The sequence below is a fragment of the Macaca mulatta genome, chromosome 1, assembly GCF_049350105.2.
Source record: "Macaca mulatta isolate MMU2019108-1 chromosome 1, T2T-MMU8v2.0, whole genome shotgun sequence".
Classification (NCBI taxonomy): domain Eukaryota; kingdom Metazoa; phylum Chordata; class Mammalia; order Primates; family Cercopithecidae; genus Macaca; species Macaca mulatta.
In genome coordinates, this window is record NC_133406.1 from 31,229,280 (window position 1) to 31,257,138 (window position 27,859).

At 39.1% G+C, this 27,859-nt stretch overlaps 1 protein-coding gene across 4 annotated transcripts in view; it reads left to right on the forward strand.

Annotated features, from left to right (window-relative positions):
- Positions 1 to 27,859, forward strand: part of KLHL20 (kelch like family member 20) — a 62,611-nt gene that overhangs the window by 27,958 nt on the left and 6,794 nt on the right. For 2 of the 4 annotated variants that reach the window (XM_015123857.3, XM_078000184.1), the window contains 7 exons: positions 3,141 to 3,299; positions 4,573 to 4,667; positions 6,971 to 7,086; positions 8,340 to 8,523; positions 13,310 to 13,453; positions 21,939 to 22,072; positions 23,287 to 23,495. In XM_015123857.3, coding sequence (XP_014979343.3) covers positions 3,141 to 3,299; positions 4,573 to 4,667; positions 6,971 to 7,086; positions 8,340 to 8,523; positions 13,310 to 13,453; positions 21,939 to 22,072; positions 23,287 to 23,495 — 1,041 coding nt within the window. The remainder of the gene's footprint in view (positions 1 to 3,140; positions 3,300 to 4,572; positions 4,668 to 6,970; positions 7,087 to 8,339; positions 8,524 to 13,309; positions 13,454 to 21,938; positions 22,073 to 23,286; positions 23,496 to 27,859) is intronic. The other 2 variants (XM_078000194.1, XM_078000188.1) reach the window with 1 other exon arrangement.

A 27,859-nucleotide genomic window follows, 5' to 3' on the forward strand; every position in this document is an offset into this window, starting at 1 on the left:
CTAAGGTATTCACAAATATCTGAAGAATATTCTTGACAGTAGAGAAAGTTCTGAAGTCCCTTTTAGTTCTAATCCTGCCTCTGAAGTGAACCTGATACATACCATATTGAAATCCCAGTGAGGAAATCTTACCCTTGTTTATTGGACTAGCATGGCTCCATGTAGGTGCAAAAAAAGTCATTTGGAGCTTAACATTTGTGACTCATTTAAATTATTTTTGAACTTAATAAAATCTGTATTTAATTTTCTCCTACTTCATTAGACCTAGCTTAATTCATACAGTGTTACTCTGCTCATAATACATTTTTAAATTGTCTTTGAACTTAACAACAAAGTTCACCATATGTTTGTTAGAACAATTCCAGATGACTGCTTATTCATTCATGCTTGTTTTCAGCTTTATTCATTCTTCAAATAGCATCTACATTCATCTGAAGAAACTAAAAGTAAGCTGATTACCGTAATAGTGTGGGGCTTACAGTTCAGATCTCCTCTAAACTCTTACTTAAGAGTAGATACTGTGAAGCATTATTTTCTTAACTTGGTTATTTGATTCAAGGATAGACTTTAGTGCTAGATCATTAATATCCTTTTACTGGTTGTGGGAAAAAGAGAGGTGACATTTTAGTCAGGCATGTCTATCAAAAGTATTATTTTTACTCTCTGCTCTTAGTGCCAAATATTTTCTCACACAAATTTTCAAATCTTCCTGTCATCTTGCGTTTCCATTAAATGAGTTAACACCGGCCGGGCGCGGTGTCTCACGCCTGTAATCCCAGAACTTTGGGAGGCTGAGACAGGCGGATCACGAGGTCAGGTGATCCAGACCATCCTGGCTAACACGGTGAAACCCCGTCTCTACTAAAAAATACAGAAAAACTAGCCAGGCGTTGTGGCGGACGCCTGTAGTCCCAGCTACTCGGGAGGCTGAGGCAGGAGAACGGCGTGAACCCGGGAGGCGGAGCTTGCAGTGAGCCGAGATGGCGCCACTGCACTCCAGTCTGGGCGACAGAGTAAGACTCAGCCTCAAAAAAAAAAAAAAAAAAAAAAAATGAGTTAACACCTTAGTAGATTATTCATAAACTTCAAACTTGGTGATCATTGATATTTTTATAACATTTGGTTTATACTCTGATGAAATATAAAAAGAAATGTTTAGGCACTTCACAAAGATATACAATACCATACTTAAGTGAAGAAATCAGAGAGAAAAGGAAGAGGAAAGCAAGATGCAGCCATGACTAAAGTTTTGCATGCTGTGAAGACCAACACACACTTACTAGAGCTAGGCCCCAAATTTAGCCCTGGAGTTTGTAGTCCCTCAACACAAGGTTAACAGATAAAATACAGGGCACCCAATTAAATTTAAATTCCAGATAAACAAGTAATTTATAGTATAAGTATGTCTTGTATTTTTGTTTGCCAAACTAAGCAGCCCTACCACAGATAAAAAAAATGCAACTATTCTAATTACTAAATTACGTAAGCAACCTCAGCTAAAATTTAAAGGTTAACTATTTAATTTCCTGAACCTCAGAAAGTCACTCAGATCATTTGAAGACTTAGGCCATAAAAATTGAAGTGCTTGTTATTATTTTTGCTATAAATATAACGGGCCTTACGGCCCTTTATTGTTTTATTTTAAGATTTGCATTTTTTTTCCTAATGCTCTCGAGATTTTTTTTTTTTTTTTTTTTTTGGTGATAGGGCCTCGCCTGTCTCTCAGGCCGGAGTGCTGTGATGCTGGTACAACTACGGCTTACTACAGCCTCAACCTCCTGGGCCCAAGTGATCCATTCACTTCAGCCCCTGGGATAGAAGGGACTACAGGCACGCACCACCATGTCCGGCTAATTTTTCTTTTTTTTTTTTTTTGAAACGGAGCCTCACTCTGTCGCCCAGGCTGGAGTGAAATGGCGCAATCTTGGCTTACTGCAACCTCCCTCTCCCGCGTTCAAGTGATTCTCCTGCCTCAAGGTTTCACCATGTTAGCCAGGCTGGTCTCAAACTCCTGACCTCAAGTGATTCACCCGCCTCAGCCTCCCAAAGTGCTGGGGTTATAGGCATGAGCCACCACACCGAGCCTTAGCTAATTTTTTTATTTTTTATTTTTGTAGAAATGAGGTCTCACTATGTTGCCCAGGCTGGTCTCGAATTCCTGAGCTCAAATATTTTCTCCTGCCTCAGCCTCCCAAATTGTTTGGATTGCAGGCATGAGCCACCACACTTGGCTAAGCAAAACATTCTTAATAAAATATTTAAAGTATTTTTGTGGCCTATTGCATATTCTGCTAAATATTCTGACTTTTTGATGGTGTGAATATAACCCTGTCCCAAGAGAATCCGTCAACGTCATTAGAGGTACTGCCTGCACTAATAGACATCACATGTAGTATAGTCTCCTGAGTAATAATATAACAAACCACGTGAAGGGTATGAAGGGTAGCAGTGACTGTTTCTTTCCTCTGCGTTGCACCCTGTCCCTTTTACTCTATGTCCTGATGAATGGAATTACAAGGCCTTGGAATAGGTGGCTGGCCTTCTCAACAAGGTAATATCTTGTTGCCGTTCTGTCTCCATTCTGACAGTTGCCTAGCCTTAGGTAAAGACAAATTATTGGTGTTTGTAGATTCTCACTAGCATATATATTAGAGAGTTTGGTCCTCAGAGTTTTTTCACTGGTCTAATACTCTCATTATATTCATTCTTGTTTACAGAACTGCTAACATTCTTATTCTTTTTTTAAACTGACCCCTTGGTTTTTCTGCCCTAGACACTGCCTATTCAGCAACTAATCTTCTTTTGAAAGCTTTTCCTGACTTTTTATATGCCTCATATATCTGGAGTTATAGTTTGGTATAGTTAATTTCGCTTATTTTGAATATAAATTTTTATTTTGATCATTTTTCAAGTCATTTTTCCTAATTTGCTTGAATCACAAATGATTATTTTTACTAAACTTTAATGGTGTCTTCTGTACCTTCCTTTGTTCTCTTTATAAGTTTTTCTTTTCCTCTGGTATCGTTTTAAACTTCAGTGCATTGTGGAATACAGCTTTGTCCCATAACCCTGAAGAAAAACATTGAGACAATAAATGTGATCACAGGATTTTTTTTTTCTTCTTACCTAACTTTGAACAGGTAATGGAGAGTGAAGAGTTCATGTTGCTTCCAGCCAATCAACTCATTGATATAATATCCAGTGATGAACTAAACGTTCGCAGTGAAGAACAAGTGTTCAATGCAGTGATGGCCTGGGTCAAATACAGTATTCAGGAAAGACGTCCTCAGTTACCCCAGGTAATGATAAAAATGCTTCTCTAAGAAACTACTGGCCAGGCGCGGTGGCTTATGCCTGTAATCCCATCACTTTGGGAGGCCGAGGCAGGTGGATCACAAGGTCAAGAGATCAAGACCATCCTGGCCAACATGGTGAAACCCCGTCTCTACTAAAAATACAAAAATTAGCTGGGCGTGGTGGTGGGCGCCTGTAGTCCCAGCTACTTGGGAGCCTGAGGCAGGAGAATCGCTTGAACCCAGGAGGCGGGGATTGCAGTGAGCCGAGATTGCACCCCACTGCACTCCAGCTTGGCGACAGAGCGAGACTCCGTCTCAAAAAAAAAAAAGAAACTACTTAGTACTAGATGAGATAATATGTATTGTCATGCAAACATAAAACAGTTATCACTCTACATTTGTCTGTAAGAAAGTCCATCTGTTTCCAAATAATCAAGGAAATAAGTATTTAGAAGCATTTTGGTTGCTTATTAATGTGGGCTTTTTGTTCCTTTGCTTTCTCCATATTTCTACTTTTGAATGATAGCACAATTCAAAACTTAAATTGTATAAAATGAACAAAAGAAAGCAAGGATGCTTCTTTTCTATAGCTTGAAAATCCTACCACAGTTTTCCTTCAATATAACTTGGAAATAGTACCACACTTTCAAGAGTAAAGAGATGATGCATCAGTCGTCACTGAGCGATCAGTAGTTCACTTCAGACCCATTCTCGTTATTGTGACTATAGTCTTTAGCAATTCAACAAGATATTCTTCCGGATTGTGAATTAATTTGAGTCCAGCTTATAATGTATTGCTGAACATTTTTAGTAGTTACGCCTTCCCGCCTTCCTTATTTATGGTATTCAGTGAGATCCCAAAACAGCTGGAAGCACAGTAGGGTGCCATGGGTCATGTATTCTCTTAAATATCTTATAGATGAGAGCTCATGCCTTTAATAGTGTTATTCGTTGGGTGCAGTGGTGCAAGCCCATAATCCCAGCACTTGGGAGGATAAGGCAGGCAGATTGCTTAAGCTCAGGTGTTTGAGACCAGCCTGGGCGGCATGGTGATTCCCCGTTTCTACAAAAAAAAAAAATACAAAAATTCACTGGGCATGGTGGCATGTACCTGTAGTTGCAGCTACTCTGGAGGCTGAGGTAGGCAGATCACTTGAGCCCAGGAGGTTGAGGCTGCAGTGACCCATGATCACACCACTACACTCCAGCCTGGGCAACAAAGTAAGACCTATCTCAAAATTAATTAATTAAAATAATGGTGTTTATTTTCTCATAGGTGCTGCAGCATGTTCGTTTGCCTTTGCTTAGTCCCAAGTTCCTCGTGGGCACAGTAGGCTCTGATCCCCTCATCAAAAGTGATGAAGAATGCAGGTATGAGTGACCCTGGATGGGAAAAATCAACAACTAAGCATTCCTATTTCTTCCTAATTTCTTTATTTATATTGCTTCCTAAATGTTGTATTTTGTAGAGCTGAAATCAGGGCATTAATTTAACAAGACTTTCTTCTGAGCTAGGGTCAAGAGGAGGAAAAGGAAGAAGAGAGAACTAAACTTCCAGTGTTCCATTCCGTTAGTTTTTTATGTGTGGTGCTTATTGGTGTAGAAGTGGCAATAAAGAGGTAGATTTCCAAGATTCTGATGCAGGCTTGAATTTGAAGAGTCAATTCTCTGCTAATATTTTTTTTTTCCTTGAGATAATTGAAAATGTTGACTCTGTCAGTGAACATTTTTTCCTTCCATCACATATGTCTGGTTGGGGAATAGAATCAGCCTTGCTTTCTAAATTGTGGACAGAGTTAAAGATCTGCCACCTTCTAAAATAGCTGTAGAAAGATTTTCACTAGAACTAGGTGAAGCAGTTTCCAGAATTTTTTTGACAAAAGAAACTCCAACTACTTTTACAAAGGGGGGGAAAAAGGCAACCTGTTTTACTAGGCTGTCTCTAAAGTATATACAAAATGTAATAAATTACATTCCCAATTTGACAGATTTTAAGATTTAGGTTCAAATCTGAAATCTGCGATTTTTAACCATTTTTCCCAGCATGTCCCAAATATAAAAGTGAAAGAGAAAATCCATACTCAGAACTTTTTAAACTACACTGACCTTTGGACCTCCCTTGGTGATTAAAGACATTTAGAATGATCCCTGATTTTAGAATGGTGGTAGGACATGTAGATTCACTTGCATTTCTTCTATAAACTAAAGCCTGTTCTTTTAACAGGAGAGGCTGGAGGGGATTTTAGATGTTTCTATTTTATTTTATTATATCTTTTTTATATTAATCATTGTTTTTCCCTTTACCGTGGACTAGAGTTAAACTAGATATTTGTCTTTTATATTTAAAACACAGACAAATGGTAATTAATTCTCCCTAAATATTTGCAGTAGCAAAAAGGAAAACCATATACATTATACATGCTGAAATCTGAAGAAATAATACATAGATGCCCTCCTCCATTAAACGTAAATCAGATTGTACTGATTCTGATGCAGAAAGTAAAGGTACTTACGAAGTCACATTTAAAAGAAGACCCTTCCTGATATCCTAACTTCTTTGTGCTGCAGTTTCTTCCTCTATAAAGTGAGGATGATAATAGTGCCTATTCCATAAGGCTGTTTTGAAGATTAAATGAGTTTATATATATTAAGCACTTAAAACCATGACTAGCGTATAGCTGTAAGTCTTGTTGCTACCATTAATTTTGTGTTGGTTTGCTCAATATTATAACTCTATAGTATTATTTCTAGGAACCCTCAAATGACCTAACAAACTATTAGGAGGTCAAAGTCTTTTTTTTTTTTTTTTTTTTTTTGAGACAGAGTCTCACTCCGTTGCCAGGCTGGAGTGCAGTGGCACAATCTCGGCTCACTGCAACCTCCGCCTCCCAAGATCAAGCTATTCTCCTGCCTCAGCCTCCCGAGTAGCTGGGACTACAGGTGTGCGCTACCATGCCTGGCTACTTTTTGTATTTTACTTTTTGTATTTTAGACATGGTTTCACCATATTGGCCAGGATGGTCTTGATCTCTTGACCTCGTGATCCACCCGCCCCTCAGCTTCCGAAAGTGTTGGGATTACAGGCGTGAGCCATGGCAAAGTAATTACAAGTGTAATTACTAGATTCTTCTCTTAAAGTATCTTAACAAGACAGGAAATTTGTCTCAGTAGACTTGTTGAGAGTAAACCATTCATATGTTACCAGATAGTGAATTTGTGACAGTACAGTGTTTCTTTTTAGCAATCTGATTTTTGACCCCATTTTATTACTTTAACTAATTTAGCAAATAACTCTTGCCCTGGCTGATGTGCTACCTTGCTAATATCTTGCAGAATCTAATAAAATTTATTAAAAAGTAGTAACTCTGCAGCGTGGTAATCAAATTGTGATTTTTACTTTTCTATAAGTTATCGTTGGCTGTAAGCATGTTGAGCTTTAGGCTAAATTTGCAGTGAGATATGAGTCATGATGGAAATAACAATCAATTCACAACTCAATTTGACTGGCATTATTGCTTTCATGTTTGTGCCAGTTTTAATATTGGCTGGCATTCATGATTTGGTTTGATTTATGCTTGCTTCCCTTTGCCAACCTATATATTCCTAAACTACATTGGGACTTAACTAACAATGTAATTTAGATATTTGGAATAAAGGGAGAATTTTTTCTACAGAGACTTGGTAGATGAGGCTAAAAACTACCTCCTGTTGCCGCAAGAACGACCACTAATGCAAGGACCAAGGACAAGACCACGGAAACCTATCCGATGTGGGGAAGTACTCTTTGCAGGTTTGGATGTCATACTGTTAGTAAATTGAGTATTTTCCCATGTGAGAAATTATCATTTGAATAATCCTTTGGACAATTGTGATATTTACTGTCATAAGAAACAAATAGGCCGGGCGCGGTGGCTCAAGCCTGTAATCCCAGCACTTTGGGAGGCCGAGACGGGCGGATCACGAGGTCAGGAGATCGAGACCATCCTGGCTAACACAATGAAACCCCGTCTCCACTAAAAATACAAAAAAATTAGCCGGGCGTGGTGGCAGCGCCTGTAGTCCCAGCTACTCGGGAGGCTGAGGCAGGAGAATGGCGGGAACCCGGGAGGCGGAGCTTGCAGTGAGCCGAGATCGCGCCACTGCACTCCAGCCTGGGCGACAGAGCGAGACTCCGCCTCAAAAAAAAAAAAAAAAAAAAAGAAACAAATAATAAGTCAGCATGTAGCTTGACTCTTAACCCATGATTCAACACTGATAATACTCCAAAAGAGTGCTCTATTTTTTTTCTCATTCAACACCTTTAATATCTATTATTATATAAATTGAAAAATATTGGCTGGGCACAGTGGCTCATGCCTATAATCCCAGCATTTTGGGAGGCCAGGCGTTTGAGACCAGCCTGGGCAATATAGGGAGGCCCCATCTTTACAAAAAAATAAGAAAAACAATTAGCTGAATGTGGTAGTACATGCCTGTAGTCCCAGCTACTTGGGAGGCTGAGACAGGAGGATGGCTTGAGCCTAGGAGGTCAAGGCTGCAGTGAGCTGTGATTGTACCACTGTACTCCAGCCTTAGGAACAGAACAAGATCCTGTCTCAAAAAATAAAAAATAAAAATGTCATGCAGTAGATGTTTTGTTGAAATGAGTCACATGCATTAATTTATATATCAATGTGCAGCTCATCTCATAATTACATGGAATTGTGAAAAACATGTTAAACAATTATAATTTATTTCTCCTTTCTATGCATATCCATCTGTAATTTCTCCATTCTATCCATATATACATATTATGTCGTAATCCTATTTGAATTGGTATCATTGCCCTCCTTTGTAAAATAGATGTAATACTAACTTATTTACAGAATTAATTAAAGATTATAACAATCCCAGGGGAATGAGTTAAAGTCATAACTTGCATTTTGGCTTACTGCTAGAGACATTTGGTGAGTCTAAGCATTAGGTCACAGTGAAGTTCATAGTGAGTGTTACATTCTATGCTTCAGGATAGGATTCTCTTGACCATTTCTGTTACTTCCCCAGTTGGTGGTTGGTGCAGTGGAGATGCCATTTCCAGTGTTGAACGATATGATCCACAGACCAATGAATGGAGAATGGTGGCTTCAATGAGCAAAAGGAGATGTGGAGTTGGGGTCAGTGTTCTTGATGATCTGTTATATGCAGTAGGAGGCCATGATGGATCCTCTTATCTCAACAGTGTTGAAAGGTGAGTAAGGTCAATCTGTAATTTTCTCTCTACTATTCATATAGTTTTATTTGAGATTTTAATTAGGAATCAAATGTGACTTAATGCTTTAATATTGCATCTGTGGCACTAGTTGGCAACCTAAACAAGTTAGTATGATACACAAATTCTTTATGATTTGGTCTCCACCTATTTCTCTAGTCTGTCTGCCATGACATACTACCCCTCCCTAAGCATGCCACTGCAGACATATCAAATTGCCTGCAGTTCCTTGGACATGCTGTCTTCCTTCATACCTCTCTCCTTACATATGCATGCTGTTCTTTTTTCCCTGGGATACTTCTGCCATTTTAAGACTTACATTTCCTTTGGCTGGGCGCGGTGGCTCACGCTTGTAATCCCAGCTACTCAGGAGGTTGAGGCAGGAGAATGGCCAGAACCCGGGAAGCAGAGCTTGCAGTGAGCTGTGATCGCGCCACTGCATGCCAGCCTGGGCAAAAGAGCGAGACTCCTTCTCAAAAAAAAAAAAATAAAAAGACTTAACATTTCCTTCAAGACACAAATGTTACTTATTACATACAACTTTCTGTGATACCATATAGATGAGTTAGTTACTACTTACTTGTTCCTTTGCCTTCCATAAGTATTTTGAACATGTTTGTACATATCCATCACATTGTACTGTACGTGTTGAAATGTATTTCACTATAATATCTATTGTAGTTACCGGGCACATTGGGAATCTATAGTAACTGATGTTTCCATAGCTTTTAGCTCTCAAGAAGTTGTGTTGATTAACAGTGACTCTTAATTTCCATAACACATCTATGAAACGCTGCAGTTTTAAGGGTATAGATTGTGCAGCTGGGGAAAAAAATCTTAAAAAGTAGAGGGATCGGGGGGAGGGGGGAGGGATTGCATTGGGAGTTATACCTGATGTAAATGACGAGTTGATGGGTGCAGCACACCAACATGGCACAAGTATACATATGTAACAAACCTGCACGTTATGCACATGTACCCTAAAAAAGTATAATAATAATAAATAAATTAAAAAAAAAAAAAAAGTAGAGGGATCAGTCCCGTAGAAGTAAAAAACTGCAACATGGAGAAACCTCATCTCTACAAAAAGTACAAAAAAATTACCAGTTGTAGTGGTGCACGCCTGTAGTCCCAGCCACTCAGGAGACTGAGGCATGGGGCCCGCTTGAGCTTGGGAAGTAAAGGTTGCCATGAGATGAGATTGCGCCATTGCACTCTAGTCTGGGTGACAAAGCAAGACTCTCTCAAAAATAAAATAAAATAAAACAACACACACACTTAAAAATAAATTGATGACATCACAGAAGGGAAAAATAAATTGATGGCATCGCAGAAGGGATCATGGCGGACGGGGGAGGCAGGACTAGATTGAAGCTCCGGCTTGACTGTAAATTTTAGCTCCAGATTGACTGCAAGAAAAAATCAGCAATATCAAGAGGACCCACAGACCCTCTGAAGAAAGCAGACTGCTCCTTCAGGACCCGGGAGAAACCCCACATACTGTGAGTGCCCCAACTGCAGAAGTGGGAAAGGGAGACCCTCCTCTTCCAAACACACACCCCCACTGGAGAAGCTGAAGGTCTGTTCACAGGAGAAATTTCCAACTTTACCTGGAGCTGAGTCAAGTTAGTTAGAGAGCCAAGCGAAATACAGGGGTAGAGGAAGCAGCAGAAAGGCCCTGGGAGTTCGCTGGGTCCAAATGGTGGCCAAGCAGGCCTAGCACCACTGGGATCCATCGGGAGGGTGGCCAGAGGAGCAGGGGATAAAACTCCCCAGGGAGAAGGAATTCTCTAGCTGACCTTTGTAACAATTTGAACAGGGGGAGAAGCCTCCTGACCAGAACGCAAGGGAGGGTGCAAATCCTGCCTGCAGACTTCACTGGCAGGGAGAGAACTAAAACCCTTTTCTCTTGCAGCTGGGAGGTGGATAGCCTCGGGCAAGTTTTCAAGCCTGTCGCCCGTGGCCGGAAACAGACTCAGAGTTGTGAGGCAGGTACGGTGGGAGTGAGACCGGCCCTTCAGTTTGTGTGGGAGCTGAGTGAGGCCTGTGACTACCGGCTTTCCCCCACTTTCCTGACAACCTGCATGACTCAGCAGAGGCAGTCATAATCTTCCTAGCTACACAACTCAAGTGACCTGGGAATCTCTTCCCCCATCCCCAACAGCAGTCGCAGCAAGACCTGCCCAAAAAGAGTCTGAGCTCAGACATGCCTAATCCCGCCCCCACCTGATGGTCCTTCCCTGTCCACCCTGGTAGTGGAAGACAAAGAGCATATAATCTTGGGAGTTCTAGGACCCCACCTACCACCAGTTCCTCTCCATATTACTACAGCTGATGCTTTCTGGAAAGCACCAACTCCTGGCAGGAGGCCAACCAACACAAAAATACAGCATTAAACCACCAAAACTAAGGACCCTCACAGAGTCCACTGCACCCTCCACCAGAACAGGCACTGGTATCCACAGCTGAGAGACCCATAGATGGTTCACACCACAGGACTCTGCAGACATCCCCTACTACCAGCCCAGAGCCGAGTAGACTCACTGGGTGGCTAGACCCAGAAGAGAGACAACAATCACTGCAATTTGGGTCACAGGAAGCCACATCCATAGGAAAAGAGGGAGGATACTATATCAGGGGAACACTTCATGGAACAGAAGAATCTGAACAACAGCCTTCATCCCTAGACCTTCCCTCTGACAGAGGCTACCCAAATGAGAAGGCACCAGAAAACCAACCCTGGTAACATGACAAAACAAGGCTCTTCAACACCCCCCAAAAAATCATACTAATTCACCAGCAATGGATCCAAATCAAGAAGATTCCCTGATTTACCTGAAAAAGAATTCAGGAGGTCAGTTATTAAGCTAATCAGGGAGGGACCAGAGAAAGGTGAAGCCCAATGCAAGGAAATCCAAAAATGATACAAGAAGTGAAGGGAGAAACACTCAAGGAAATAGATAGCTTAATGAGAAAACAAAAATTCAGGAAACTTGGGACACACTTTTAGAAATGCAAAATGCTCTAGAAAGTCTCAGTAATAGAATTGAACAAGTAGAAGAAAGAAATTCAGAGCTCAAAGACAGGGTCTTTGAATTAACCCAATCCTACAAAGACAAAGAAAAAAGAATAAGAAAATATGAACAAGCCTCCAAAAAGTCTGGAATCATGTTAAACAACCAAAATAAGAATAACCAGTATACCCAAGGAAGAAGAGAATTCTAAAAGCCTGGAAAACATACTCGGGGGAGTAATCAAGGAAAATTTCCCCAGCCTTGTGAGAGACCTAAACATCCAAATATAGGAAGCACAAAGAACACCTGTGAAATTCATCACAAAAAGATCTTTCCTTAGGCACGTTGTCATCAGGTTATCCAAACTCAAGATGAAGGAAAGAATCAAGAGCTGTGAGACAGAAACACTGGGTAACTTATGAAGGAAAACCTATCATTAACAGCAGATTTCTCAGCGGAAACCTTGCAAGCTAGAAGGGATTGGGGACCTATCTTCATCCTCCTCAAACAAAACAATTATCAGCCAAGAATTTTGTATCCAGTAAAACTAAGCCTTATATATGAAGGAAAGATAAGCCGTTTTCAGACAAACAAGTGCTGAGATAATTTGTCATTACCAAATCACCACTACAAGAACTTCTAAAAGGAGCTCTAAATCTGGAAACAAATCCTAGAAACACATCAAAACAGAACCTCTTTAAAGCATAAAATCACAAAGAACCTATAATGCAAAAATACAAGTTAAAAAGCAAAAACAAAAAACAAAACCAAAGTACACAGGCAACAAAGAGCACAATGAAAGTAACGATACCTCACATTTAAATCCTAACATTGAATGTAAATGACCTAAATGCTCCACTTAAAAGGTACAGAACCGCAGAATGGATAAGAACATTAGAAATATCAGAGAACTTCCTGGCTAACACGGTGAAACCCCATCTCTACTAAAAATACAAAAAATTAGCCAGGTGTGGTGGCAGGCGCCTATAGTCCCAGCTACTCAGGAGGCTGAGGCAGGAGAATGGCGTGAACCCAGGAGGCGGAGCGTGCAGTGAGCCAAGATTGTGCCACTGTACCCCATCCTGTGCAACAGAGCCAGACAACATCTCAAAAAAAAAAAAAAATTAAGCATACTATTTGCTACAGTAATTCTACCTATCACCCATTCACACAAAGAGAAATGTACAAGGATGAACATTGTTTTTAATTGCAAAATATTAGAAACAGCCTAAGGGGTATATCAGTAGGAATATAATTAAATAATGTATAACACATATAATAGTACAATAATTAAAAAGAAAAATCTGGAGCTATATTAGCATAAATAGATTTCAAAAAATGTTGAGGGAAAAAGCAGTGCCTACTGTGTGGTATTATTTATGTGAAGAAAACATGCTTGCATATAAAGAAATATATATATGTGGATACATATATACATATATATATTTTACTGAAAAGTCTTGAAGGATATATGCCAAATCAAAATGGGAAGAGACCAGAATTCAGGTGGAACTCAAGGAAGGATTTAGCTTTATCAATAATATTCTGATTTTTTAAAAGAAAATATATTCATACATAAATTTCAAAAAATAAAAACACAAACCAGATTTTCAAATGTTTTAGTTGTTATTAATCAGCTCATACTTAGGGGAAAGAATATATATCGTATAAATCCATGGATTTAGAATTTGTAAACATAGCCAAGCATCCTTTGTGTAATACAGACTCTCCTCTTGGTATGTTCTTTTCAGGTATGACCCCAAAACAAACCAGTGGAGCAGTGATGTGGCCCCTACAAGCACCTGCAGGACAAGTGTTGGTGTAGCAGTACTTGGAGGCTTTCTCTATGCTGTGGGTGGCCAGGATGGCGTGTCTTGCCTCAACATTGTTGAGAGGTGATTTTTTTTTAAGTCATTTTCTGTATTTTTATTTTAAAGAACATAGAGCTCTTTAAAAGAAACAAGTACAGGCCGGGCATGGTGGCTCACACCTGTAATCCTAGCACTTTGGAAGGCCAATGCAGGTGGATTGCTTGAGCTCAGGAGTTCAAGACCAGCCTAGGCAACATGGTGAGATTAAAAAAAAAAACACAAAAAAATAAGCCGGGCAAGGCGGTGCATGCCTGTAGTCCCAGCTACTTGTGGAGCTGAGGCGAGAGGATCACTTGAGCCCAGGAAGTTGAGGCTGCAGTGAGCTGAGATCATGCCACTGCACTCCAGCCTGGGTACAAAATGAGACCCTATATCAAGGAAAAAAAAAGAAAAGAAACAAGTGCAACTGAATTTAGGACATTGGAGGATCCACTATTCAGTGGCTTTCCCATAGGCTTTCAGGAAAAAGTCTTCAGTTGATCTTAAAGTCTAGGAAAATGAAAGATCTAAAAAAAGTTTTTTTTTAATTAACAAAAATTGTATATATTCATAGTGTACAGCATGATGTTTTGAAATATGTATAGCTGGTGGAATAGCTAAATCAAGAGCTAATTAACATATTTATTACCTCACATACTCATGATTTATTTGTGCTGAGAACACTTAAAATCTACTCTCAAGTGTATAATACATTGTTATTAACTATAGTCACTATGTTGTGCATTAGAGTCCTTGAATTTATTCCTTCTCTCTAACTGAAATTTTGTATTCATTTACCAAGATTTCCTCACTGCCCCTCACCTTGCCGGCCCCTGGTAACCACCATTCTACTCTCTACTTCCATGAGTTCAACTTTTTTAGATGCTTTATATAAGTGAGATCATGCAATATTTGTCTATGTTTAGCTTGTTTCACTTAATGTCCTCCAGGTTTATCCATGCCATCACAAATGCCAGGATTTCCTTCTTTTTTAAGACTGAATAGTATTCTCTTCATATATGCCATATTTTCTGTATCCATTCATCTGTTGAAGTACATTTAGCTTAACTTCATATCTTGTCTATTGTAAATAATGCTGCAATGAATATGAAAGTACAGGTATCTCTTCAACATACTTATTTCCATTGAATATATACTTAGTAGTGGGATTACTGGATCATATGATAGTTGTATCTTTAATTTTTCGAGGAACCTCTATACTGTTTTCTGTAATGGCTATGCTAGTTTACATTCTCATCAATAGAGTGCAAGGGTTTCCTTTTCTCCATATTCTTGCCAATATTTATCTTTCTGTTTTTATATAATAGCCATTCTAACAGGTGTGACATGATATTTCTTTGTGATTTGAATTTGCATTTCCCTGATGATCAGTGATATTGAGCATTTTCTCATATACTTAGCCATTTGTATGTGTTTCTTTTGAAAAATATCTGTTCAGGTCCTTTGTCCATTTTTAAATCAGATTATTTGTTTTCTTGCTGTTGAGTTGTTTAAGTTCCTTATATATTTTCAGTATTAACTTTTTATGAGATATATGGTTTGCAAATATGTTCTCCCACTCTGTAGATTGTCTCTTCACTCTGTTGATTGTTTCCTTTGCCATGCAGAAGCCTTTTAGTTTGACATAATCTTACTTTTTTTGCTTTTGTTGCCTATGCTTTGGGGCACATAACCTGAGTTTTTCAACTGTCACGTTGATTGTACCTAACATTGAAATGTTAGAAATGTATTTCAGATTACGTTCTATATATATCAAGCATACCACTTGTGAAATCTGTTCTGATTTTTTTCCCGAATCTACCTGGAGTATACTTAATGCATGACTCTACTCAGACTTCCCTCAGAGAAATGATTAAGTAATAATACTTTGTATAGGACATCTGATAAAAAGCTTAAAGTATTTTGTATATAGACTCTCATTAATCATTGAAGTATGCTTAGGGAAATCTAGGTGGGCTGCCATAGTCACTTTATACTAGTGTACAAATAGTTAATTTTGGTGGAACAGATTTTGTTCTTAATTTCTTCTGTCAGCTTTTCATCATTAGATTTTAGAGTCTCATGTGGTATGATTACTGATAAGAACATATATTTCATCCTTACTTCTGAAAAAGAAATGAGTCATGACTCTAAAATTTTTGAGGTAGCATTTATTAGTTTACCATGCATATGTTGAAAAGTTTAACTGTTGTCAGTACAGATAAAATAGAAGGTAACTCTTGAAAGCTATGCCAGTTCCCTTTTATCTCTCTGTCAAGATTTTTTCACTTTCAAAACTCAGTACAGGAGGTTAGCAGCAGTGATGGCATAGTTTTTTAATATCTCCAAATGCCCACGTAAAAACAGATAAAGTAATAGATAGCAAAGCTAAAAACCTATGTACTGGTTCTGGAGACTGGAGTTACACAACAATGTGAATATACTTAACACTACTAAACAGTTAAAACATGGTTAAGATGGTAAATTTTATGTTATATTATGTGTATTTTACCACAATTTAAAAATCAGAACCTGTGAACAAAATTAAAGACAAAACTAAAGGAAAGGATATCCTCACAAACTCCAAAACACAAATGGGCAAAGACAAACTACCTTTAGCCACAAGACCTGCATGGTATTAGTATCTTCAGGAGAAATCAGAAAGAAGCAACTGGATGTCTGACAGATCTAAGAACAAAAGAACCTCAAACTAGCTAATACATAGTCACTAGAAATCACAAGGGGAAAATTTATCAGCAACTGAAACTAGGACCAGTTTTGTCCACTGCCAGAGAGTGTAAGACCTCAATAAGACCTGAAGGATTTAGAAGAGCGTTTCTCAGCCTCAGCACTACTGGCGTTTTGGGTCAGACAATTCTTTGTTGTGGGGGACTGTCCTGTGCATTGTAGGATATTTAACAGCATCCATAGCCTCTACCAACTAAGTGCCAGAAGCACTTGCCTGGTTGTGATAACCAAAAATGTCTCCAAACATTGCCAGATGTTACCTAGGGGATGAGAAAGGGGGGATGAAGGGGAAAAAAATAACACCTGGTTGGGAACCAGCTGGGTTAGAACCATCTAGTCCCTGGGAACTCTCAAAACTGAGCAGCCAGGATAACCTTCCAGGTCAGGACTCTACACTGAGGAGAAACTTCTGGGAGTAGAATCAAAATTAAGCAGGATGAGGGCAACAGATGCCCTTGTTTTCCTTGAAAAGAGAAAGCCAAGACAAAAGTAAGGCAGTGAATAGTCAGTAAATCACTGGACTAGGCGCTGTGGCTCACACTTATAATCCCAACACTTTGGGAGGCCTAGGTGGGAGGGTTGCTTGAGTCCAGGATTTCAAAACTAGCCTGGGCAACATAGTGAGACCTTGTCTCTCCAAAAAATAAAAAAATTAGCCAGGCGTAGTGGCACACGCCTGTGGTCCCAGTTACTCAGGAGGCTGAGGTGAGAGGATTGCTGGGAGGTCAAGGCTGCCTTGAGCCATGATCGCTCCACTGCACTCCAGCCAGGGTAATAGAGTGAGACCCTGTCTCAAAAAAAAAAAAAAAAAAAATTTAAGGATACCCAATTCTTTTTGATGTGATTATTTCACATTGCATGCATATATCAAAACATCTCATATACCCCATAAATATATACACAAAAATTAAAAATAAAAAAATTTAAGTAATAATCTCTGAAGGCAAGGCACTATATTTTTTAATACTACATTAAAAAAACAAGGAGCTCCACAAAGTTAGAAAAACTATCACAAACCAAACCACTCACTCCTATTTCTAAAAGTTCAGGAAAACTCACTTCATGTAAAAATGAAATAGCGAAGTATTGAGATTAGATTCCATACAAAGTGAATATAAGAAGAGAGAATAAGCAGCAGAATAACATCTCTACAGAAAATAAAAGCACACTAGAAAGACACACCTACACATCAAAACCTTAACTGTTTCAAAATGTGATAAAAGACATTAAGGAAATGATACAAGATATGAAACTACATAAATCAGAAGTAGAAAAATTCAGAAGTGAAGTGACAGAACTCAGAAAAGTATTAGAAATGAAAGGAAAAATCATTTCAGAATGAAGATTAAAGGAGAAAAAGGAAAACAGATAATGCCATAAGACAAATAGAAGTCAAAAAGAGGAAATATTTTAAGGTCAAAAAGAAATCAAGGGCAGGCACAGTGGCTTATGCCTGCAATCCCAGCACTTCGGGAGGCTGAAGGGGGGGTGGAGCACCTGAGGTCAGGAGTTCAAGACCAGCCTGACTAACATGGTGAAACCCCGTCTCTACTAAAAATACAGAATTAGCCAGATGTGGTGGCAGGCACCTGTAATCCCAGCTGCTTGGGAGGCTTGAACCCAGGAGGTGGAGGTTGCAGTGAGCCGAGATCGCGCCATTGAGCTCCACCGTGGTCATCAAGAGCAGAATTCTCTCTCAAAAAATAAATAAATAAATAGAAAAAAATCAAGAGAGCATTTGAGAGATAGTAACAAATATTGAAAATAGGTAAAAATCTATTATACAGATCATAGCAGTCCTTAAAGAAGAAAACCAAAGTGACGAAACAGAACGAATACTAAGAACTGTAATTCAAAATTACTTTCCTGTAATTAAAAAAAATTGAAACTTTTTTGAAAGAATACACTATATCCTTTAAATATTGACCCAGAACACCAAGACATATGCAATAATATGACTGTACCTTAAAGAAAAAATTATTTAGGTATCTACAAAAAAGTACATGTTACTTATAAGGAAAAGAAACTTAGATTATCATCTGGCTTTTTAAAAGCAGTACTTCATGCCAGAAGAAAATAGAATGGCATGTTTTAGATATTCAAGAAAAATGTGAGCCAAGGATTTTATACCTTGAGAAACCGACTTTGAGGTACAAAGGGCACAGACAACTGTTATCAACATGTAAGAGATTAAGGAGTCTTGTTCTCTTGAGCCCTGTAGGAGAACAAACTTCGGACAAAATTACTAGAAAGACATTGACAGAAAGGCTGGACCACATGGTTCACACCTGTAATCCCAGCACTTTGGTAAGCCAAGGTGGGAGGATAGCTTGAGACTAGGAGTTCAAGGCTGCAGTGAGCCATGATCATATCACTGCACTTTAGCCTGAGTGACAGAGCAAGACCCTGCCTCAAATAAATAAATACAGTTAATTGTAGAACTATGACTAAATGAAGATTAAAAGGGAGGGCTGGGTGCTTGAATTATAGGCTCTGACCTATAATTCCAGCACTTTGGGAGCCCAAGGTAGAAGTATCACTTGAGGCCAGGAGTTTGAGACCAACCTAGGCAACATAGTAAGACCCTATATCTTAAAAATGTATATATGTATATTTTTTAATTAGCCATTCATGGTGGTGCGCACTTGTAGTCTCAGCTACTCAGAAGGCTAAGACAGGAGATTGCTTGAGCCCAGGAGTTCAAGATTATAGTGAGCTGTGATTGCACCACTGTACCCCAGCCTGGGTGACAGACTGACCCTGTCTCTAAAAATAAAAATAAAAGGGAGAGAGTGTAGCATGCTCTAGCTATGTACTCAATCCATGTAAATGTAGTACAAAGAAGAGGTATGCAAAAAGGAATTTTAATTGTTCTAAGGGATATTAGTGATAATATTGCTATTATGCTATGTGTATAAATTTAGAATAAAGGAAATGAGTGTGGATTATTCTAATTCTGTTCTCTCCTTTGTCCTTGAAAACCAGAGTGTGGGCCGGGCGCGGTGGCTCAAGCCTGTAATCCCAGCACTTTGGGAGGCCGAGACGGGCGGATCACGAGGTCAGGAGATCGAGACCATCCTGGCTAACACAGTGAAACCCCGTCTCTACTAAAAAATACAAAAAACTAGCCGGGTGAGGTGGCGGGCGCCTATAGTCCCAGCTACTCGGGAGGCTGAGGCAGGAGAATGGCGGCGTAAACCCGGGAGGCGGAGCTTGCAGTGAGCCGAGATCCGGCCACTGCGCTCCAGCCTGGGCGACAGAGCAAGACTCTGTCTCAAAAAAAAAAAGAAAACCAGAGTGTGGAGGTAGAAGAAGATAAGGTTGTAAAATAGAAGTTAAATAAAGTATCTCGTAGTCCTGAGTATGAATTTGAACTAAATTCTTCTTTTGAAAAAATTTCTATATATTCTAGCTTGTCAACTGAGAAAGCCTAGAAATAAAGTGTCAGTGAACATCTCTGCTCCCAGATTGTATCTTGAAATATTATTTCCCACTTAAACCAGAGCCTTATTGGAAAAATGTCTGATTCTAGGTTTAGAACAGGAAATGTGCAGATGAGTCTGTACCCTCTTGTCATACCAAATAGCAAGCAAGCTGTCAGAGACTGCTAAGAGTCGAAAAGACTCAGCCAACTTGAAGATGTTCCCACTGACCAAAGATAAGATAATTTCAGCTTTAAAAGGGATAATTGCAATAGATTTAAATCCAATAAATACACTTAAATCTATGAGTTCTTAATGTTAAATTTTTTAAGACTAATTGGTTGCCTTTGGAAGATCATAGGGAACAAATTTATTATCTCAAAACATGTAAATAAAGTGAAAGGAGAGAGCATATATCCTGCCTTTCTTATATGAACTGTATTATTATATCAATTGAGTAACCAAATAGTAGATAAAAGGATTGTTTCTTTATAAAATTATCCCAATAAAATAAAATAAGTGATAGAATATTATCATTTTGAAACACTCAGTAAATTAGTGTATCCAGACATTGATAAACAGCTGCTAACATACCACTTTCTGTAGTCTTGTTTAAGGAACCAAACATGGTCTGATCAAAGTTCTAGATCCAACTACCAATTTGCCCAACATAAAAAGGACAGAGCAACAGATTGAACTGCACTATGAATGTACGGTCAACCAAATCCATATTATGGGGAAAACTGTCATACACTCTAGGTTCTAAAACAGATGAATTGCAGGGAGGAAAAGGAATGGAGGGAAAACCTGTAGACAATAAGAGACTCTTTAATTTTTTTAGAGACAGGGTCTCACTCTGTCGCCCAGGCTAGAGTGCAGTGGTGTGATAATAGCTTACAACTGTCTCAAGCAATCCCTGCCTCAGCCTCCCAAGCAACTGGGACTGCAGGTGAACACCACCATGACTGGCTAATTTTTTTTTCCAATTTTTTTATAGAGATAAGGTCTCTCTGTGTTAACCAGGCAGGTCTTGAACTCGAACTCGTGGCCTCAAGCAGTCCTCCAGCCTTGGCCTTCCAAAGTGCTGGGATTACAGGTATGAGCCACCACACTCAGCCTTTTTTTAATTTTATTTTTATTTATTTATTTATTTATTTAAGTCTCAGCCAGGCACAGTGACTCACCTGTAATCCCGGTGCTTTGGGGGGCTGAGGTGAGAGGATTGCTTGAGGCCAGGAGTTTGAGACTAGCCTGGTCAACACAGCAAGACCCCTATTTTTAAATAAATATTAATGAAAATTTTTCTAAATGTAATGTTAAGTAAGACTGAAGTGTCTAGGGATGACACTTGAGTGATAAAACAATAAACACAAGGAAGTGATAACTGTTAAAAGTCAGGATAATGGTTATTTGTGGAGAGGATAAGATAAGAGACTGGAAAAGGACACATTGCAGGGCTTCCAGAGTGGCATGCAAAGTTCTTTTTCTTGGCTTGGGTGGTGTTTACAAGGGGGCTTTCCTGATAATAACTCTTAAACTATACATTTATCTTGTGTGGCTCTCTGTATTTGAGCTTTATTTTATAATAAAAAGGTTGTTTCAAAGAACTATGCAAAAGACTTCTACTTCCAAATAGGATATAGTAGAGAGTAACAGCCATCACCCCCACTACAACAACTAGGAAAAAAAGACAAATTACAAAAATCATTTTAAAATACATCAGAGGCATTTCAAAGATGACCAGATGAACTAAAATTCCACTGAAGAAAGAGCCTGTATTGCCGGCCGGGCGCGGTGTCTCATGCCTGTAATCCCAACACTTTGGGAGGCCCAGGCAGGCAGATCACGAGGTCAGGAGATCGAGAGCATTCTAGCTAACACGGTGAAACCCCATCTCTACTAAAAATACAAAAAATTAGCCAGGCGTGGTGGCAGGCACCTGTAGTCCCTACTGCTCGGGAGGCTGAGGCAGGAGAATGGCGTGAACCCGGGAGGTGGAGCTTGCAGTGAACCGAGATCGTGCCACCGCACTCCAGCCTGGGCGACAGAACAAGACTCCATCTCAAAAAAAAAAAAAAAAAAGAAAGAAAGAGCCTGTGTTATGTGAACTGAGGTCATAGGTTGTTTTCTTCTTTCCTTGGGACATTTTCCAAGTCTGAGTGTAGAAAATAGCTTAATAGCTGACACAGATATAAATTCTAAGATGTTTTTCTAATGACTAAGTAAAATGTTAGATTTTCATTGCGCATTTGACTATAGCAAGTCTGTGTACTCAGTATATCTTTAGTGTGATTTCAGAGCTTATGAAAAAGGCTTCACTTAATAAGAACAAGCATACAGTCTGGTTTCCTTCACTACAGGTATGATCCGAAGGAGAACAAGTGGACTCGGGTAGCTTCTATGAGTACCAGAAGACTAGGTGTGGCTGTGGCTGTGTTAGGAGGGTTCTTATATGCTGTAGGTGGCTCTGACGGGACATCTCCACTCAACACAGGTTAGTCCCTCCCAAAGGCAATCATTTACCCAAAAGCAGAACGTTTTCCTGGAGAGTCCTCCTACAAAAAGTGTAGAAACTCCAGGTTATCCTGTAATTTACTAGGAAAATGCTTGATTTTCCCTCCAGCAGAGTGCAGCTCTCAGCTCTTCCTCAGCTCCTACTGTAGTCATATTCTGAGTACATTCCCCAAATATTTGTTTCTTCCCCTGCTTTACAAGCTGCTGGAAATGTATAATGAATTTTAAAAACTACTTTCTTATATACTTTCTCATATAAGTAGTTCCTTTTCCTCCATCACAACTTCTCCTCAAAAAAACCCACAACATACTCTATATTATAATCTAAGAATAAATAAAAGCTTAGAACTACAAATTCGTTTGTTTGGGTTTTGTTTTTGTTTTTGTTTTTATGACAGGGTCTTGCTCTGTCACCCAGGCTAGAGTCCAGTGGCATGATCTTGGCTCACTGCAACCTCTACCTCCGGGGCTCAAGCAGTCCTCCCACTTCAGCCTCCCGAGTGGCTGGGATTATAGGTGTGTGCCACCAGGCCTGGCTGATTTTTGTATTTTTAGTAGAAATGGAGTTTCGCCATGTTGCCCAGGCTGGTCTCAAACTCCTGAGCTCAAGTGATCCACCCACCTCAGCCTCCTAAAGTGCTGGAATTATAAGCGTGAGCCACTGCACCTGGCCTGGTTTGTTATTCCTTTCTATTTAGACATTATGGGTATTTTTGCCTAAGGATATTGTCGATATGACAGTCACACCAGATTCATTGTCACATGTCTTCTCTTCAGAAGTTTAAAATGCACTATGCTATAGGGAAGGGTATATAGGAGTACAGAAGTTGTCTGATTATGATAATAAATTATTAGTACTGAATGATGCTTATTGATCATGTAGTCAGGCTCCCCATTGAATGATAAGGAGAGTGAAGCTGAGAGTCATGTAGCTAATTAGTCATTTAGATAAAACTAGAACCAGAGTATCTGGATCCCAACACATGCCCTTTCCACTGTACCATACCTAGAAGAAACCAGCCCCTGATGAGAGTATATGTGGTATTGTCCAGAGGTATACAAATCCTTCTCAGAAGCAAAAATCAGATCATGTGTTGAAAATATGTTATCACAAAATATCAGTGGCTATAAAGAAAACTGGAGGTGAGAGGAAACGGTTGAATGCTCACTTACTGGTTTTTCTTTTCCCTACAGTGGAACGTTACAATCCTCAGGAAAACAGATGGCACACTATAGCCCCTATGGGGACCCGGAGGAAACACCTAGGCTGTGCAGTGTATCAGGACATGATCTATGCTGTAGGAGGTAGAGATGACACTACAGAGCTGAGCAGTGCTGAGAGATACAACCCCAGAACCAACCAGTGGTCTCCGGTGGTGGCCATGACATCACGCCGTAGTGGAGTAAGTGGAGTTATGGACACTTAGGTTGCTTCCAAATCTTGGCTATTAATAGTGCTGCAATAAACATGGGAGTGCAGATATCTCTTCAATATACTGATTTCCTTTCTTTGGGGTATATACCTAGCAATTAGATTGCTGGATCCTATGATATTTCTATTCTTAGTTTTTTGAGGAACCTCCAAACTGTTGTACTAATTTACATTTCCACCAGCAGTGTAGGAGGGTTCCCTTTTCTCTGCATCTTTATCAGCAATCATTATGGCCTGACTTTTGGTTAAAAACCATTTTAACTGGGGTGAGATGACATCTCATTGTAATTTTCATTTCCATTTCTCTAGTGATCAGATGTTGAGCACCTTTTCATATACCTGTCTGCTATTTTTATGCCTTCTTTGGAGAAAGGTCTATTCAGATCTTTTTGCCCACTTTTTAATTGGATTATTTGATTTTTTTCTGTTGAGTTGTTTGAGCCCTTATATATTCTAGTTACAAATCCCTTGTCAGATGGGTAGTTTTCTCCCATTCAGTGGGTTGTCTTTTCATTTTGTTGGTTGTTTTCTTTGCTGTGCAGAAACTTTTTGACTTAATGTGATCCCATTTGTCTATTTTTTCTTTGGTTGCCTGTGCTTGTGGAGTATTACTGAAAAAAATCTTTGCCCAGACCAATGTCCTGGAGAGTTTCCCCAGTGTTTTCTTTTAGCAGTTTCATTGTTTGAGGCCTTAGATTTAAGGCTTTACTTCATTTTAATTTGATTTTTGTATATGGCAAAAAATGGAGTCTAGTTTGATTCTGCATATAGATACCCAGTTTTCCCAGCACCATTAATTGAAGAGATTGTCCTTTCCCCAATGTACATTCCTGGCACCTTTGTCAAAAAAACAGTTTGCTGGAAATGTATAGGTTTATTTCTGGGTTCTCTATTCTTTTCCATTGGTCTATGTGTCTGTTTTTATGCTAGTCTCATACTGTTTTGGTTACTGTAGCTCTTTAGTATAATTTGAAGTCAGATATAATTTGAAGTCAGATTCCTCCAGTTTTGGTTTGTTGCTCAAGATAGCTTTGGCTATTCTGGGTCTTTGTGGTTGCATATAAATTTTAGGATTTTTTTTTTCTATTTCTGTGAAGACTGTCATTGGTATTTTGGTAGGGATTGCATTGAATCTGTAGATTGTTTTGGATAGTATGGACATTTTAACAATATTGATTCTTCCAATCCTTGAACATGGAATGTCTTTTCATTTTTGTGTGTCCTCTTCAATTTCTTGCATCAGTGTTTTCTAGTTTTCATCATATTTTTCACTTCTTTGGTTCAGTTTATTCCTAGGTATTTTATTTTATTTATAGTTATTGTAAATAGGATTACTTTCTTGATTTCTTTTTCAGATTGTTTGCTGTTGGCATATAGAAATGCTACTGATTTTTGTATCTTGATTTTGTATCCTGCAGCTTTGCTGAATTTATCAGTTCTAATAGTTTTTTGGTGGAGTCTTTAGGTTTTTCCAAATATAAGATCATATTGTCTGCAAAGAAGAATAACTTGACTTCTTCCTTTCCAATTTGAATGCCCTTTATTTCTTTCTTTTGTCCTATTGCTCTAGCTAGGACTTCCAGTACTATACTGAATAATAGTGGTGAAAGTGCGCATGCCTGTCTTGTTCCAGATCTTAGAGGAAAGGCTTTCCGTTTTTCTCCATTCTAAATGATGCTACTGTGGGTCTGTCATATATGGTTTCTATTGTGTTGAGGTATGTTCCCTCTATACCCAGTTTTTTAAAGGTTTTTATCATGAAGGGATGCTTACTTTTATCAAATGCTTTTTCAGCATCAATTGAAATGATTGTTTGGTTTTTGTCCTTCATTCTGTTGATGTGATGTACCACACTGATTGATTTGCATATGTTGAACCATTCTTGCATCCCTAGGATAATTTCTTCCTGGTCATGATGAATGATCTTTCTAATGTGTCATTGAATTCAGTTTGCTAGGATTTTGTTGAAGATTTTTGCATCATTGTTCATGGAGGATATTGGACTGTAGTTTTCTTTTTTTGATGTGTCTTTGTCTGGTTTGGGTATCAGGGTAATACTGGCCTCCTAAAGTGAGTTTGGAAGTGTTCCCTCTTCCTCTATGTTTGGAGTAGTTTGATAGGATTGGTATTAGTTCTTCTTTAAATATTTGATAAGATTCAGCAGTGAGGCCATTGGGTCCTGGGCTTTTCTTTGTTGGGAGATTATTTTTTTTTCTTTTCTTTCATTATACTTTAAGTTCTAGGGTACATGTGCACAGTGTGCAGGTTTGATACATAGGTCTACATGTGCCATGTTGGTTTGCTGCACCCATCAACTCGTCATTTACATTAGGTATTTTTCTTAGTGCTATCACTCCCCCAGCCCCCCACGCCCCGACAGGCCCTGGTATGTGATGTCCCCCGCCCTGTGTCTAGTGATATCATTGTTCAATTCTGCTGGGAGATTTTTTATTACAGCTTTGATCTCATTACTTTTTTGTTTTGTTTTGAGATAGGGTCTGGGTCTGTCGCCAAGGTTGGAGTGCAATGATACAGTGTCGGCTCACTGAATCCTCCACCTCCCAGGCTCAAACCATCCTTCCACCTCAGTCTACCCATTAGCTGGGACTACAGGTGCACACCACCACGCCCAGCTAATTTTTGTTTTTTGTTTTTTTGTTTTTTGGTAGAGTTGGGGTTTTGCCATGTTGCCTAGGCTGGTCTCAAACTCCTGGGCTCAAGCGATCTATTCACCTCAGCCTCCCAAAGTGCTGAGATTATAGGCATGAGCCACCACACTCAGCCTCATTACTTGTTATTGGTCTGTTCAAGTTTTGGATTTCTTCATGGGTCAATCTTGGTAGGTTGTATGTGTCTAGGAATTTATCTGTTTCTTCTAGATTTTCCAATTTATTGGCATATATTTGTTCATAATAGCCTCTAATTATCCTTTGAATTTCTGTGGTATCAGTTGTAATGTCTCCTTTTTCTTCTCTGATTTTATTTATTTGGGCCTTCTCTCTTTTTTCTTAGTCTGCCTAAAGGTTTGTTGATTTTGTTTATCCTTTCAAAAGTCAACTTTTCATTTCATTGATCTTTTGTGTTTTTTTCACTTGAATTTCATTAATTTCTGCTCTGATCTTTATTGTTTCTTCTCATTTTGGATTTGGTTCTTTTCTAGTTCTTTAAGATGCATTGTTAGGTTATTTGAAGTTTTTGTACTTTTTTGACGTAGGCTCTTATTGCTATAAACTTTCCTTTTACTTTCACTTTATGTCCAAAACTACTTTATAGGTTTTGGTATGTTGTTTTTCCATTTTCATTTGTTTCAAGAAATTTTTAATTTCTTCATTTCTTCATTGACCCACTGGTCATTCAGGATGCTTTTAGGTAAATCAAGCCCTGCTAATTTGACACTAGAAAATAATGAATTTCTTTTGATTATTTTTATCTCATGTAGTTTAAAATTTTTGTGTCCAGTCATATCTTTAATTAGAGAATAATTTTTTAGGATTTCTCTTTTTTTTTTTTTTGAGAAGGAGTCTCACTCTGTCACCCAGGCTGGAGTGCAGTAGCACAATCTCAGCTTACTGCAACTTCCACCTCCCAGGTTCAAGCAGTTCTCCTGCCTCAGCCTCCCAAGTAGCTGGGACTATAGGCACGTGCCACCATGTCCAGCTAACTTTTGTATTTTTAGTAGAGATGGGGTTTTGCCATGTTAGCCAGGCTGGTCTCGAACTCCTGACCTCAGGTGATCCCCCACAGCCTCCCAAAGTGCTGGGATTACAGGCATAAGCCACTGTGCCTGGCTTTTATGATTTATCCTGTATCCATTGCTTTTCTGAAACAATCTCCCCAAATTATCTACTACCTTGCCTAAATTAATATTAGATCTATATATTGCAACCTAATGTTTCTAGCTAATAGTCTAAGTAGTTGGCATACTAATACAAATGTTTAGGCAAAAATACATCTGGCCCCACCCCCAGTCTCCACAAACTAGTTTGAGTCTATCCTATGTATAGTATAGACCAGATGAGACTCCCCTGTGACATGTTCTAGACCATGGATGGCCTGTGACTACAAGAGACTTCTGGGTGAAGTATAGAATTCATCCATCTTGGAATGTTTGCTCAGAGCAAAATGTAACCCATTAACCACTGATCACGTCAGGAGTTTATCGAGGCATCCATAACAGGAAGGAGAAGCAAGCAGTAGCTAAGCACTCCACAATCTGAGGATAAAAGAGAGTGAATTCTGGTTGGCATAAATCAAGGAACACCACTGGAAGGTGTCAGCAAGTCAAAGCCTTCACATATCAATGGCTTTTTGTTACTGACAACTAACGGCATCTTA